The 17,233-nt window shown below is 37.6% G+C and overlaps 3 protein-coding genes across 3 annotated transcripts in view; all 3 read left to right on the top strand.

Moving 5' to 3' along the window:
- The window catches only part of LOC115004831 (synaptosomal-associated protein 25-B-like), a 36,121-nt gene extending 34,773 nt beyond the window's left edge, over positions 1-1,348 (top strand). Inside the window, exon 6 of the mRNA XM_029426534.1 lies at positions 33-1,348. Within this exon, the coding sequence (XP_029282394.1) occupies positions 33-101 (69 nt within the window). The 3' untranslated portion in view covers positions 102-1,348. The remainder of the gene's footprint in view (positions 1-32) is intronic.
- Positions 1,349-3,349: 2,001 nt separating this feature from the next.
- Positions 3,350-6,912, top strand: LOC115004834 (cytochrome c oxidase subunit 5A, mitochondrial-like). Its single transcript, XM_029426536.1, has 5 exons — positions 3,350-3,522; positions 5,249-5,365; positions 5,484-5,605; positions 6,555-6,677; positions 6,774-6,912. Exons 1-4 carry the CDS (start codon positions 3,450-3,452, stop codon positions 6,666-6,668), a joined length of 426 nt encoding a protein of 141 aa, XP_029282396.1. The 5' UTR covers positions 3,350-3,449; the 3' UTR covers positions 6,669-6,677; positions 6,774-6,912.
- A 1,286-nt stretch (positions 6,913-8,198) lies between these two features.
- On the top strand, positions 8,199-16,784 carry fam219b (family with sequence similarity 219 member B). The gene is made up of 6 exons (XM_029426540.1): positions 8,199-8,410; positions 9,372-9,480; positions 11,730-11,823; positions 11,903-11,980; positions 12,934-12,985; positions 13,985-16,784. Exons 1-6 carry the CDS (start codon positions 8,336-8,338, stop codon positions 14,132-14,134), a joined length of 558 nt encoding a protein of 185 aa, XP_029282400.1. The 5' UTR covers positions 8,199-8,335; the 3' UTR covers positions 14,135-16,784.
- Positions 16,785-17,233: the final 449 nt, after the last annotated feature.

The raw sequence follows: 17,233 nt of genomic DNA on the forward strand, positions 1-17,233 counted from the left end.
TGATGACTAAACTGCGTGTGCGTCTCTTTCAGGCTGATTCCAACAAGACCAGGATTGACGAGGCCAACCAGCGCGCTACAAAGATGTTGGGAAGTGGCTAAACTGCAGCAAACTGTGCTTTTATCCCCGTTTAACCCCAAACACCCTAAAAATAACAACACCACCCAAACCCAGCCCCCAACACCAACGCCCGGCGCCCACTTCCTATGCTCCACAGCAGGCGCTGCAAAATCATGCTTTTCTTGTGATACTTGTAGAGGTTTGCGCACATGCACATATCAAACATTCCTCTGCCCCCCCCCCCTCATGCCCTTCACTTCCCTCTCCTTGTTTTCAATGTTGTTCTGTGTTGTCGCTCTTTATGATTTTGTTAAGAAATGATAGTTCTGTTACACATCATCCACACTGTACATAGTGCTTCTTAAATGGCTTGATTGACGTAGATCTTCTTCACCATCATCATCATCATTATTTTTTTAAGTCTGTGTGTAATATGAACTGTATGTACTCCTTGTCCTTCCCTCGTGTCACTACATGTGATGCTACATGATGAGGCCAGTGATCTGCAGTGATATAGTGAAGCCCTCACAGCGTGTAACCAAGGCCACTGTCGAAACACAAGTCATTGAATCTTAATAACATTGCGGACCACAGATTCTCACTTCTCAGGTGAAGAGATGGCTTCTTGTTCCTGACTGTTAGTGCACTACTGTTTTACCAACTCTATTGATGGAGCAGTATCAACACAATTGGATGCCATTGATTGTATAATATATATCATTTTCCTCAGGGAGCTAAATCTGACCATTCAAAAGCAAGGGTTGAATATTTAATGGATCTGTTGTAGTTCATAAAGATCTGCATCATGAGGCTCAGTGCATATGTGAATACTTTGCATTGTTGATGTGACTCTTGTTTAACAATCAGAAACATATTGGGCATTAACCATAACAGCTAACATTGTGATTGATAATGAGCGGAGGTGGAGCTTTGCTAAAGGTCGCAGTTCAACAGCCACTAATTTAACTGTTTGGCAGAGTTACAGGGGGGGTCACAACCTCTTCACGTCCTGCTTTACCCATGGTTCAACCCTAGCAATATCTAGTGCATTAAGTGTGTTATGCATGTCCATCCGCTGCTAGAAGACACTGAATAATTCAGTTATTCAGACAAAAATATCCTACATAACATGGCAACCGCATGTAGGCCACACAGAAGAGAGGTCCGTGTTTATCTGCACTATACTCTGTATATTCCACTCTGTTTCATGTCTCTTTACCTTTCCAGACTGTGACGATCACTGTAAAATAAAACCTTGGAAAATGCCAATAAAACCATCATAACTGTAGAACTGAGCGTCCTTTCTGTTTGCATCTCATGGTCTTGTGTAACTCTCTGTCGCTGGAACGAACACCTCGTGGACACGAGTGTGACGCACATGTTGGTCCTAAACACCAAAAACAGAAAATAACAACAGAGAATGCTGGTTTTTTATATTAAAGGGTTCAGCATACGATATTTATCAGCGTGCATTAAGTTCAGACAAGCTGACTTCTTTTATTTTGAACAATGAGAATTAAAGACTTAAATCTAAAAAGGTGAGTTGTTTATTGAAGCACATACTTTTAATGCAGAAAGACAAACAATGTTGTACTCAGCCTGTTCTGTTATATCATATTAAAGGGACAAAACAACACATTTAAAGACATCACCTTGAACTTTTTACACAATTTTCCCAAGACCCAACAATTCATTGAGAAAATAATCTGCAGATTTATCGATAATGTAAATAATCCTTAGTCCAGTTTATTCCATAATGTATAATGTACAGATGTAACAGCTACATCTGTTTTCAAATATCTCTTTCTTCTCATATCAGTCGTTGAATTTTCTCATTTTGTGGAGATTGATTTCTCTGTGGTGTCCACAAAGTCATTTCCTGCTCTGACAGACAGGGGGGGGGGGGGGGGGAGCGAGCTTTATATAACAATAAAGAAACATTACGATCACAGTAGATTTATTCACCCTAGGAAGACTTCTCTGTAAGTGTTATTACTATGTAACATTTTACAACTCACACGTGTAATATAATAATATAATAATATAATGATATAATAATATAATAATATAATGATGTAATGATGTAATTAAAGGCAAGAACGTGTGTTTTCTCTTGTTTCTCTCGAGGTCAGGGAGGTCAGAGGTCAGGCAGCTTATCCTAACTACTCGGAAGTAGCTCTAAAACTGGAACTAAATGGCTGAAATGTGCAATGTCAACACAGATATTTAAAGCTCTAAGTGTGTAGCATGGAAGACCATATAAGACATACATGATGTAGAGAGAGAGGGGGGGAGGGACAGAGAAGGCAAGATGTGCAGCAGCACATTAAACTAATGGACATCCACTGTGGTGCCCTGGGCTTAGGGCGGATTAGAGTTTACCACGTCACTAAGAACACTCACACACACACACTTGAATCGACATCAGATACACACAATGGGGTAATCCACTATACCTTGGTAACATGCACGAAACAGCCCCTGTGCATGCATGTGATGTGTTTGCATACACAAAATAAAAATAAAATGGATGAATGTTATCATATCAACATCAAATAAAATCCACACACATGTGGTTCATTAAATACAACATCATCATACCCCAAATCATGTTTTTCAAGAGAATCTGTCGGTTCTTCAGCTCCTCGCAAGCGTTTATTATTATAAAAGTGATTTGCTGCTGGACCACTTCATGAAACAGACGCGCTGTGCTGCGCACTGAGGCTCAAGAGAGTATTATTAAACCAAGCGCTCCCTCTGCTGGTATTAATGAATTAACACATTTAAGAGACTATACAATAACTATAATATATATTAAACAAATACTTTATGAAATGATTATGTACCTACTAAAATAAAAGGTTGATGATAGAACATAAACTGTAATCATAACAATCAAATAAGAGATAATACTTTACCTTCAATATGAAGTGCATGCGTTGTTCTGCACTGTATTTAATTCTTATAAGTCTTTCCAAAATGTAATACAATATTGGCAAGCAACAAACTAATTATACATTGTTTGTCATTTACATCCCACAGTAGGCAGGATATGTTAATGAAATATATGAAACACTGTAAAGATTTAGAAATATTAATATTGTGGTAACATTTATGGGGCAGCTCACAGAGGGAGGGGGGCATTATTTTGTATGTTTGATTTGTTTTTGTTTGTTTGATAAGAGGATATATTATATGTCCACACTCACAGTAGCTGGCGGTAATGCGCCTCAACGCTGGTTGCCACCCGCATTAAAACAGATAAAGAAGAAGAAGAAGTATTCGGCTATCTACGTCAGTCACGTGACCCTCGTCGCCCTCTCATCGTGTATGTCCGTCCACTCTCCCTTTTAGCACACAGGAGGACGGTTAGCACCCACTGCGGTACCATGTTCCGAGCCGTGTTCCGATTGTCAGCCACAGGGGCCCGGAGTCTGGCTCGGTCACGAGCCTGCTACTCAGGTAGGACTGTCCGCTGTACACCTGCCGGGACGTTAGAGAGCCTCTCTGTTATACAGAGGGTTACAATGCGCTCACTCGGCTAGCTTTAGCTTAGCTACAGCTGTGTCTGCAAAGCTAACCTCGGGTGACATTGAATTATTTTTGTGGTTAGCTAACCTTGTGGTCTTGAATCGAGTATGTTCCTGTAGTTCCACCTCATATATCGTCTTTTAAATGAAAAGCCGCGAAATGAGTTGTAGCTAGAAATGTCACGACCTTGTGATGACCCCCCTCAGCTGCTTCAGGAGTGTCAGTGGCCGCAGTGTAAACGCATCTGTCAGCGACACGTTGTAATGTCTAACTCACACCAGGGTTTATTATATGTATGTATATATTTAACATGTACACATAGTTTACTGTCTTTAATGTTTGAGTCTGTGCCCTGTTGTGAAGCTAGTATTCTCCTGTAGTATCTGACCTGACCTAGCTTACTGTTGATCTATTACTATGTACAGTGTATATTCAGGTTACTGTTGATGAAGTGCAATCCAATCTCGTTAGTTCCCAGAAATTGCATGTATATATCTATTTTTATTTTAAAAACGTGATTCGAATAAGATAATATGTTAGTCGGTTTAATTTGTGCTGTCAATGTGATGTGTTGAGGAGATGGAAATGAACCAGGATATGATGTACAGAAAGGTGTTCAATAGGATGTATTCTAGAAGTCACATGACTGATCACTGAGTGTATTTAAAGAAACTGAAACCTACCTCCTCCCAAGTCATATTTTTAGACCTGTATTAACTCTAAATGGGTTTTATAACCCCACTGATGAGTGCAATGTAGGCCGAGCTGGAGATGTTTTTGTACAATCTGACTTTATTGCGTAGTTTGTGATATAGCTTTCAAAGAGGAACTGTACAGTGCGCACTTCAGCTGTAATTTGTGGTACTGTATGTCTGAATAAGGGCCTGCCATGTTGTCTTAGCTGTTATTAAAAACAGTTATCACATGATGTTTTGTAGAAAGGACCATTTTATTCTTAATACTAGAGATAGGGCATTCGGTGACAAAGCCAAATGCCCTCTCACAATGCTGACGAAAGAGACAAATAATGCGTATATTCGCCCTGTGATTTGGATCTGCTTCAACATTGGCCATTGCTACACCCTACAGTGCACCCTTCCACCAAGTTTCATGAAAAGAAACTGTTGTCCTGCTGACAATCAAACTCAAAACGTAACCTTGTTGGAGGAGAAACAAGTCGTATTTCATGCAAGCGTGTCTGTTTAATGTGTCCTTGTTTCCCTGCTCACTGACATGAAAACATGTACCTATAATACGCCTTTTAAAATCTTTTTGAATACATTGAATGTTCTGTTTTTCCAGCTTGACCCTTTTATTTGACGAGAGGTTATCATAGTCCAATGTTAAAGAATCATGACATTTCACTATCACAAGTTTTGATAAGTTATTATCGCCGACTGAAGCGACACATATCGGACATTGAAGAATGAAAGGTTGGCACTGAATGCCTGGTCAAATTCATAATCTTATTTACTTGTTTAATACGATATTTATTCATTTAAATCCAAATGTGGCCACATTTAGAAATGCAAACTTCTTGAAAGGCTTCTTAAAAAATGTTTTGTAGAAAGACATTAACTTATTTATTCTTGTAACTTTGGTATTATATCGTCCCTAGTATTTAAATCTTAACTGAAGAACTCTGTCTGTCTTCCAGCTCCATTGGCCTCCAGATGTTACTCCCACGGCAGGGTGGAGACGGACGAGGAGTTTGATTCCCGTTGGGTCACTTACTTCAGCAAGCCTGACATCGATGCCTGGGAGCTGAGGAAAGGTGAAGATCTTTTAGAGCTTTTTATAATCCTCGCAAAACTGCAAGTATTTTATGGGTTTAATGGTTCAAAGGATTCTTTGAAGTAATTGGTATTTCTTTAATTAATTGTAACCTAAAGGCATGAACACCCTGATCGGGTATGACCTGGTACCCGAGGCCAAAATCCTGGATTCAGCCCTAAGGGCTTGCCGGAGACTGAATGACATGGCCAGCGCCGTCCGCATCCTGGAGGCCGTTAAGGTGAGCGACGTCTTCATATGTTCACGTAGGGTCTACCATAAAGACTTTTCTGCTGAAGTTTGTTTCATTGGGGAAGTGTGACTCCTGTCAGACGCACAGCGTCAATGAGAATCGCTTCACTTACCACAAGTCAAGAGTGTCTTTGTCACTGCGACGCAAAGAGACGTAACACACTTCCACATGAGGAGTTCATATCGGCACACGTTCAAAGGATCCAACACTTTCACCTGAAATAAAGAACCATTAACAATCCACCTGAAGTAAAGGTAGAACTTATACAATATATATACACACACACACACACACACACACACACACACACACACACGTATAAAGCAGCAACTCTAATGGAAAGTAAACCAAATTGAGACGTATCATAACTACTTGTGATAGTGATCACGTCTGTCGGGTTATGTTTGTATCACGATCAGTCCAAATACTTTTTCTTTACGTCTCATGCAGATACTGTCTAACATTCTCTATTCACTGAATTGTATTGACATATTTTAGTGCAGCTGTTTTAAGGATGGCTTCAGCCACAGGCGCTCTCTCTCTCCGTGCACATGTTTCCGTCTTCATCACAGCAGCCATCCCTGTTTCTTATTGTTTGACAACACAAGGTCGCCTGAGGAACTGCTGCATCTCGTGGCTCGTTTTAGACCGTTTGTCGTAAGCTTTGAGAAGATTACGTTTATCATTGAGAGGAGTTTCACGTGCACGCAGCACCAGCCTCAGGTAGCCGGCCGGCAGCAGACGGGTTTCCTTTAAGGCAAATGAGAGTAAAGTGAAGAAAAACAGAATTACCGTAGTTTAAAGTCTTCCAGAAGAGAAGATTACTATAAGCAACTTATTTAAAGAGTGTTCGTATAGGAATGATTCAGTCCCAAAGCTTTAGAAGCAGATTCCACTGTATTACTCATGATAACATTCTCTTCATTTGTTTTTGCAGGACAAAGCCGGCCCCCACAAAGACATCTATCCCTACCTGCTCCAAGAGCTGCAGCCCACCCTGTCAGAACTCGGCATCTCAACACCAGAAGAGCTCGGCATCGACAAGTTATAGACGGACGAGGTGAGACGACACTACATGTTGCTTGGGAAGAGGATGTGGCTTTAGAAAGAAACGCTGACCTGCAGCTGAACGTATGTTTTGTTCCTCTCTCCTCAGGTCATTTGATGTATAAAGAGAAGAGCTCTTCTGATTCCCCCCTTTAAATATGTCTATATTGTTGATCAAAACCAATGCTGTCCTGTTGTGTACAAAATGGTGGACCTTATATTAAAAAATAAAGAAACCAATGATTGAAGAATGTGTGTTTTCTTTTAGGCGTGAATAAGTTTCCTGCTAATATGCTACACATGCTTCTTTGCTGCTTCCATTGGAGACATCGTAAATGTTATTATTCACACCTCTCGCTGTGACGAGTCACAATGTCTGTTGTAAAAAGGTCCATTATGTGTGTGCAGTGGGTTAAAGACTAAACACACACAACTAATTCCACTTGACTGTCAAACAACAAGAAATGTCAGAAAGTGTTTCTGATTTTAGTCGATAAACTTTCCTAATTGACCCTTTTTAATAAATGCAAATATTTAAGATGCAGTATTTAAGTTTAGTTTGCCATTTAAATGCATTTCAATTTGAGCTCCTGAAGGACAGACTTCACAAATCATTAACCACAGAAAACATTTTAGCAAAAGAAAAAAATAAGATGAACTTTGCCAAAAAGATTGTGTAATTATAATTATATATATTATAATAATATATTATAATTATAAAGATAAACTTTATCGAAACAATGAATAAGTATCTTAAAATAAGATTTCTAAAAACTGACTTATGAAAGTGTCTCTTTATTTTGAGATAGTAAGTCATTATAACGAGAACGTTTCTCATTATAATGACTTACAGTATGTTTGTTTGTTTTTTTCATTACGTGGTTTCTATAATTCCAGTTTTATTTATTAATTACAGAATGTGATGTTACATTCTTCTTCTCTATGCTCCTCTGTCACCCACCAGATGGCGACAGGAGGCTGAAGATGGTTCCATCTTCAGTAATTGAAGATTTAATTTTAATAATACTAATCATTTCTGGTTTTGGTGCATTTTCTTTTTCTGAATGAAGTAGGTCTACTTTGTTAATATGTGTAGAAGGCTACATTTCTCTCAAAACATATACAAACAAATACATATGAGGAGCATACAATGAGAATATTGACAGAAAATGACATAAAAAGATATATATTTGAAAAGAAAAACAGGAGTACATATACAGTATACACACACACACACACACACACACACACACACACACACACACACACACACACACACACACAACGAGACAAACGTTCGTAGGTGTCAAGTAATTATTTAGCCTTGTTTGAAATAGGCTACAGAACTTATAAAGTAAAAGCCAACCCCTTTTCTAGTTTATGTTCTCAATTTTAGACCTCCAGAAAAACTTGCCTCTATGTACAGTTTTATTTGTTCTTTGAAAGTTCTTGTTATTACACTTTATATACTATGTCCATGCCACGCCAGCTATTCAGTTTTATTTTGAAATGTTTTCCCGGAAGTAGTATGAAACCTGTCACTCATAGCATAGCATTGCTAGCTAACAGAAGTGCCTACCCGCTCCTGAAGAAAACAACAAAGTCTCGCGCCGGTGGGACACTTGTCATCATGGCTGTGTTGTGGTGTACATTGTGACAACTAACGCCAAGATGATGAACGACATCATAGAGGAACCGGAGAAGGACACTTTGCTGGAGGCGCAGCCGGAGACACAAGTTGTGTCGGTAATGTCAGCTAAAGATAGCCCGGCTAACGGCTAACGGCTAACGGTCGCTAGCTTGGAAATAGAAACTGGGAGGCTAATGTTAGCCGACTAGCTTAGCCTGTGAATGTGACAGTTGACAGCTTAATGTCTCTCTGTCGTAAGACATTGCTAAGTTTGGACTGTAAAGATGTTTAGTGGCTTTAAATAATGGGCTGACAAACACGTAGCATTTATTTCCTCTTCCTATAAACCGAAGGGACTGCTGCCGAAGATGTTGAGGAGGTTTAGATTTAAAAACAATTGTGAAATGTAGTTTACCACGAGACAGTGATGGAAAGTGTTAAAGGAGCCTGAACTCTCTGTTACAAGTTAAAGTCCTGCATTCAAACTTAAGTAAAAGCACAAAAGTATTAACATCAAAATAAACTTTAAAGAAGTAAAAGTACTAATTATGCAGAATGGCCCATTTCAGAATAAAGTGTATATTATTACTGGATTATTATTATTGATGCATTGATGCGTTCATGTCTGGTGAAGTTGGAGCTTCATTTTGATTACTTGAGATACTGCTTGATAGTTTAATATTTAATCATAGTGTGTTAGTTGATTTATATTTTGAGTTATTCATATAAATTATGCAAAGTAACTAAAGGTAAACAAAAGTATAATATTTGCCTCTGAATTGTAGTGGAGTAGAAGTATAAAGTATAAAGTAGCAGAAAATGGAAATATTCATGTAAATTACAAGTATCTCAAAATTGAGCTTGAGTAAATGTAGTTAGTTACATTTCACCACTTGAAGAATACATTTTAATTACACTGGAGTTGGTTTAAACTAGACTTTAGACTTTAGACACCCCTTATTGTCTTGTCATTTTAACTATCACATGATGCCATTTAATTATATTATTGTCTTGTCATTTACTTGGCTGCCTTACATGAATAACAAATACAGATTTCCTTCATTTCTCCAACCTCAGGGGCCCAGTAATGGCACAAGACCTAAGGCCGCTGATGGAGGGATCAGACCTGTGGAGAAAAGAGGACCCTACATCATGTCCAGAGTTCCAGCAATCCACCTCAAACTACGTAAGCAGCATTTTCTTGACTCATCATATCCAATGCCATCATATTGTGTATGTCTGTAAGTCTTAATTGTTGTTTTTATCAGCTGTGGTTCATACTGTTGTACGAGGCACAACATGGGACAGCTAAAGACTTGAATGTGCAGCTGGCAGGACAGCAGAGCCCGAGTCATGTGACCATTAGTATATAGTGATAAATGTCCTTCCTAGTTTCTTAAAGGCTGAAAACAGCATTTTCTGCCACTTTTACATGAACATTTACTTTAACACTTAATTGATTATCAAATAGTTAGGGATAATGTTTTTATCTATCGACTAATCAATTTGTCGACTAATCGTTGCAGCTCTAAAGTAGTTCACTGCCTACATTCATCACATCTTCATCACATCTTCATCACATCTTCATCACATCTTCATCACATCTTCATCACATCTTCATCACATCTTCGGTCTTGATGTCTTCATGTTGTTACGATTCTAATTCCAATATTTATTTGACAACTACAAAAAAGGCTTTGTGTCGCTGCACATTCCTGAGTAAAGTCAGGCAGAGGTCACGGACAGGGAGGATTTCCCCCCAGAGAAGAGGGGATGTTGGGTTTTATGCACGGTGGTGTGGATCTGTCATGGGGGACTGTCGGGACACATGACATATTTCCCAGACTCTTTATTCTCTTTAAATATGATCAAACTCCGTAAATAAGAAACAAGAGTTTATGTGGTGGATTCCTGGAATATTATGGACTTCTTTGTGAGCTACCTTCTAAACCCAACTACTTTAATTTGCATGGAATAAACTTTTTTAAACAAAAGTTGTTTATCAGAAAGAAGAAATTGTTGTTTTAGTTTATTTGGGAAGGGACAGCGACTCAAATAAATACACGTGTGATCCAAAAGGCTTTTTTTCATTGTTATGCCCACATTATTAATAATGTATTAATACATTATTAATACTGTATTAATACTGTATTAATACTGTATTAATACTGTATTAATACAGTACAGTATTAATACTGTATTAATACTGTATTAATACTGTATTAATACTGTATTAATACATTATTAATACTGTATTAATACTGTATTAATACTGTATTAATACTGTATTAATACAGTACAGTATTAATACTGTATTAATACTGTATTAATACTGTATTAATACATTATTAATAATGTATTAATACATTATTAATACATTATTAATACTGTATTAATACAGTATTAATACAGTATTAATACAGTATTAATACAGTATTAATAATGTATTAATACATTATTAATACAGTACAGTATTAATACTGTATTAATAATGTATTAATAATGTATTAATACAGTATTAATACAGTATTAATACAGTATTAATAATGTATTAATACAGTATTAATACAGTACAGTATTAATAATGTATTAATACTGTATTAATACTGTATTAATACTGTATTAATACAGTATTAATACAGTATTAATACATTATTAATACTGTATTAATACTGTATTAATACAGTACAGTATTAATACTGTATTAATACTGTACTGTATTAATACTGTATTAATACATTATTAATAATGTATTAATACAGTATTAATACAGTATTAATAATGTATTAATACATTATTAATAATGTATTAATACATTATTAATACAGTATTAATAATGTATTAATACAGTATTAATACAGTACAGTATTAATACTGTATTAATAATGTATTAATAATGTATTAATACAGTATTAATACAGTATTAATACAGTATTAATAATGTATTAATACTGTATTAATACTGTATTAATACAGTACAGTATTAATACTGTATTAATACTGTACTGTATTAATACTGTATTAATACTGTATTAATACTGTATTAATACAGTACTGTATTAATACTGTATTAATAATGTATTAATACTGTATTAATACATTATTAATGCATTTTTGATCATTTACTTCATTAATTTGCAGACACCATTAATTATTGTTCTGATTGATTGACCTGCATTCATCATCATCATCATCATAAGTAAAAACAGTGATCATGTTGCAAAAGATAAAAATGATGCATATTCAGTTTTACTCGCAGGAATCGGAACAATAACAGGAGAAAAGAAACCAGCATAATGTCATACAGCCCGTGCTAGTTTATGTTTTTCTTTTCTTTAATCAAATTGTTGTCAGACTTTTAAATGTGTTGAATCTCCTCCATAACTGCTAAAAGTGAGTCCTAGTCGGCACATAAATGTGTCTTATTATTCCCAGAGAAACATCGGGAGATGGCGAGGAAGGCACTGAAGAAGAAAGCCCTGTCACCTGGACCCCCAGTGACGCATCAGCCCAGACAAGGAGCTAAGAGGTAAGGAGAGGAAGTATGATGAGGAAACTCGAAGCTGTTTGTTTTGCACAATTCTTACAGTTTCTGGTTCTGCTTTTAGGACGATGAAGTATAACAAGGGCTACGCTGCCTTGAGTCAGCACGCTGAGGACTCTTTGGTTGCTCTGGACTCAGACAGGTAAGGTTACATACAGGCGTTGTTGAATTCCTACAATATGCAGTAAACTGAACACTAAAAACACTGTAGACGTTTTACATACAGTCATGTCACCACTTCCACTTAGACATTTGAAAAAGTGTCCCCAAATATGTTTCCAGTTGACGCACAATACTCAGTCTTTTGCCATTATTCCAACTTATTTCTACTAAGCTGTTTACATTAATATATAATGTAATATTCCATTAATATTCCCGTTTACATGCAGCCGTCAAAGTAGGATTTTTTTTCAAACTTTCCTCCCGGTGGAAAACCAGCTTCTCGAAAAGGTCGGCGGTGCGATTTCTTCGTGCATATCCAAAAACCTGTTGTTATCCAGGTCTTTGATAATGTTTAACAGTAGGTGTGTTTCTCCTTCCGACCACACATGTGGGCTTCTCTTTCAGCCGTAACCCGTAAACAAGCACGAGGCCGAGTGTTGCAACTGCACTAATGTCTGTATACATCTCCAAAGGATGCTCCTAAAGTGTTCAGGCTGACGGAGATCAACTTTAAAAACTCCAAAAGGAGGAGATTCCTAATGGATTGGAAGTCAACCCTCAAATTCTTCTGTGGGATTGAGGGGGCTAGGGTTTTCAGACATCCTGAGAAATTAAATCCACTTGGTTGTACCACACTCTGATACAGACTCTTTGGATTCCTAACGTTCCTTAAATACCCTCCTGCATTGTATGTGTTGTTTTGTATAAACTCCTGAGTTGTTAATGCTGTAAGCTGCTAAGTGACTAACGTTTTATTTCTGTGTTATTTGGAGTTGGGGGAGAAAATGCAAAAGTGTTTTTGAGAATACATTTAAAATACGAATGCTCATAAAATCACACGTCTGAATTAAAAAATGCTCCATTCAGAATAATATTTACTATCAGAGTGCACGTAAACGTAGTAAACATCCGAATGACGTCTCTTCCTTTCAGCGATGAAGAGATCGATTTTGAGCAGTATTCCTCAGGATACTCCTCAGCTGAGGTGAGTGTGTGTGTGTGTGTGTCTGTGTGTGTCTGTGTGTGTGTGTGTGTGTGTGTCCATGCATATATGTTCAAAGATGATGATTGCGTGATTATAAACCTTGGCTTTATGTTCCATTACCAGTCTTTGTGACTTCTGTGCAATCTTTAACTAACACATTGTCTCTACACGTCTGCACACACACACACACACGCACACACTCTCTGCAGGACAACAAAGTGGCAAATTATTTGAGTTATTTGTATGACAGTTGCACCCCCAAATGATACACATGTAATAGGTATTAGAATCCTGCACCGCTCCCCTGGAATCTAATTCTGCAAATAGTAAAATACTAATAATGTTTCTGTTGTTTAATCTTTATCTGCAGAAATACGGCTTTAAACACTGAATGCAACATAAAGAAGCTGCGCAGCATTCAAATGTTGATTTAGAATTCAAATGTCAACGTTATGAATGAACCTTTGAAGCTTCAAAGTATTCGCTACAGCCCTGGTTAGTTCAGCGGGGGGGCTCGAGTCTCAGCTAAATATTAAATGTTTTAACAGGACTGGGTTCAGGTGTTTCAAAAGTAAATAAATAATAAAAGTGTCTGTAAACTCAAACCCAGAAGCCAGTTTGCTCTGTTAATAATTCATTTCTATTTAAAGATAATGTTTGTCTTTTGTCTGGCAAGTAACTTTGTTTTTATTTAAATGTCCACAGGCCTTTAGATGAAGTTCAGTGAGTTGTTGTTGACTCCTGCGGCTCACGTTGTAAACAACATCATTACGTCATGGCTCGAAACTAAAAATAAATACATATCACTATTGAAGCCTTTTATGTCCTCAGTATTTGACTTGTTGTGCAGGGAAGATATATTATCATATACAATATAAATATTGGGTTAGTTTGGTTGATCATGGGGATGGAAAGGTCTGTAGACAGATGAGCGTGTCTCCCAGGGTTCTTCCCTCACTCTGATGTTCCTCTGTTACTGAAGTTCTCTCTGCTCTCCAGGTTCACCCTGATCTAAGCAGGCAGCTGCTTCAGGACGGCTACCGTCTGGACGAGATCCCCGATGACGAGGACTTGGACCTGATTCCGCCCAAAGCCATGGGCTCCTCCGTGTGCTGCTGCTCCGACAGCCCGTCCTGCTCCATGCAGTGATGCCGGTGCCGAGACTCGAACCTTACAAAGGCTTGGCACCAGTTCCCGTCGCTGACTCTAGTCACTGGTGCCTGACGCCCTCTTTCTGACCGCAGCTGCACTGCTGTGCTGCCTGAGGACTTCCAGCTCTGAAGCCAAACTCCTGTTCACGCAGGACTACATGCACCAATATCGCTCAACCCCCATGAAAACGCAGATGGACATAAGAACAAGCCTTATTCACTGTGACCCCAAAGCTTGACCTATTTTTAAATGTTTCTTGTTTTTATAGAACGTCATGAAATGCTAACTATGCCACTGCTCCACATAGAGCGGCAGAGCAATTCATAATTTGGGATATGTCCTCGTTCACCCAATGAGGAGATGTCTCTGCCGCTCTGGTGAACAGATCTGCTGCTCTTGTGGAGGAATACTTCACCCCCAAAATGAGCGTTTGTGTATGAATCACTCGCCCCGTGTTACCTTGAATTCTAGAAAACGTTCCTCTCATGCCTCCACGATGAGAAACTGAGAAAGGTCTTGATGAACTGATGTAAATGGGGGCAGATTTTAACAACAGCTAAAGGATATGAAAGCATCGCTTTACAAACTCACACAACTGGTGCAGAATCTTCTAACGTCTCCAGTCGTATGTTCACTACTTCACAAACACCTGAACTTTCCACTCAAACATTTACTTCTGCACCAACAGTCTCACGCGTGTGCTACTCGTCCTGTCCAGAGTTTGTAATGCTATGTTTTTAGTGACGATGTTTGTGAAGTATGAGACGTGGATTATTCTGCACCAGTTGTGTGAGAGTTTGTAAACAGATGTTTTGCTGTTAGTTACTTTAATTCATCTGGAATGGAGGCATGTGAAAAAAACAAAGTGTTCTTTAAGAATTTGACATGGCGTGAGTAATTCATATAGAAATGATCATTTTGGGGGTGAAGTATTCCTGACGTGTCGTGTTTTATTGTTCTGAACGTTCCATTCATTGACGTGATCGTTGACATTCCCTGACTGTTGTTGCATTAACTGGTTTCTTTTCTTTACTGAATTTCTCCTCAAACATTGTATTAGATTTTTACTCCCAAATGACACTACATTGAAACTGGATGTGTGCGAGTGAAGCTTTTCTAGCATCTGTAATAATAGTTGGAGGTGTAGAAGAGAAGCCTGGCGCAGGATATGACCTACTCTTACCAAATGTTACACTTGTGTGTGGCACAACATGAGCAGAGGAGTTACTTCAGTGCTTTGATGAACCGATGACATTTCATTCACAATCTCTGAGTTGTAAGAAAGACTCTGCGCTCCACCTTTAAAACAAAACAAGCGGTTACAAAAAGATTCCCATACAAGTCATCTTAAGACATTAAGACGTCGATATGTTTCTAATTTAACCCCCCCCCCCCCCTTTTTTATAAACAATTCGGGTTAAGAAATAATTCAATAGATTTAAATGTATTATTATTTTTTTATCAAGATGGATATGTAGCATTTTGGATTAGTACCTTGTCCAGGATCTGATATAACTCTTAACACTTTAAAACCTCAGTGTGTGTGTGGACGGCAGATTTGAGTTACAATGTTTTATTTATTTATTAGTATATTTGTTGGGACACTAAAAATAGTCGTTACAGGTTTTAAAAAAACAGTAAATGCCATTTGCATAAGGATGGAGGTATATTTGTTATTTGTGTTGGTATGTTCAGTTTGTGTTATGATGTGTCTGTTGCTACACAATAGACACGAGTGAGCTGAAAAATCTTCTTTTATTCTATTTTATTTTTCCACTTAAAGAAATGTATCCGTTCACTCATGTTACACTCGGTCATATTGTTTTTCATTTTTAGTAATTTTTTTAAACCGCATTAACTAAACAAGATGAATATCAGAGGAAGTGTTCACTTTCTCAGGAGGTGGTTTTTCCTCGTGTGCAACTAGAAGGTGATTTGCCTTTCACACACATTTGTAAAAAGAAACAGAGTTTGGAGATTGCACAAAGAGGTTTGAAGTGAGGATGAATGTGCGGCTGCTGCTTCAGCTGCTGGGATGTTTGCTGTTACACAGCGTAACTCTCACATACATGAAAGGTCACAGATCACTTGACCACCGCAAAGAATTTAAGGACTGGAGATTTATTGTGCTAGAAGAAGTAGGAACCTTGATTTGTACTTTGTAGAGTCGGGATCAATTCACTAATTCAAATGATGTTAAAGCCTTTGCAATGAAAATGTCAACATATTAACTTATGTGCACTTTCTCCTCACAGCTCTCCATTATTCTAATTTTACTGATTTAGAAATAAAAGCAGATTTTTGCTATTACACTCAAGAGTGAGTCACTTGATACAGGCATGAGGTGAATGCATTCAACAAGAGTTCAAAGTGTGTTGACCCCGGCTCCCTGGCCCCGCAAGATGTTTTTATGTACACGAATATTGCACTTAACACCAGTGGTCAGTAGCAAGTACACTTGACTCACCTGTACTATGCAACTATTGGGACAATCTGCTTGTTATACAACATTGTGACAGCGTAGTGTTATCGAGTGCTAAATGCAATAACTGAATTAGTTATTTTATGATGGTAAACTAATCTTTTTTTATTTGATTGTATTGTTTATTGGTTTACATTATTAAAATAAAACGTATCTATACTTTCATGTGTATGACTGTGACTATAATATCATGTGTGGTAGTGCTTGTGTTTGTAAAGTAAACTTTAATTATGAGATCTAAAAAGAAAGAAGCATTAAGCATTCTGAACATTGTAGTCGTTAGCACCAGGGGGCAGCACACGTCCACGAGCTGCACTTTATATTAGGCTCCTTGCAATTTAGATTTTTGTATTATTTCATTTAAACATTGCATTTGTTATGTATTCAGAGAAAGCTGTGAAGCTGCCATGGAAACGTGTTCACGTGAGTAATTGAATAATTGTGAGGGACAATCTTTAGTTGTTAGTTTATTTGACTAGACGTATATACTATAAACGTATATACTTTTGCTTTAAGCTTTTTATTGAGATTATGCTACTGCTGCATGCATATCTGCATTTTTAAGCCTACTAAATGCTGTAATATACAAGTAAAGATACATACAATATAGGTAT

The sequence above is a fragment of the Cottoperca gobio genome, unplaced genomic scaffold (assembly GCF_900634415.1).
Source record: "Cottoperca gobio unplaced genomic scaffold, fCotGob3.1 fCotGob3_195arrow_ctg1, whole genome shotgun sequence".
Classification (NCBI taxonomy): Eukaryota; Metazoa; Chordata; class Actinopteri; order Perciformes; family Bovichtidae; genus Cottoperca; species Cottoperca gobio.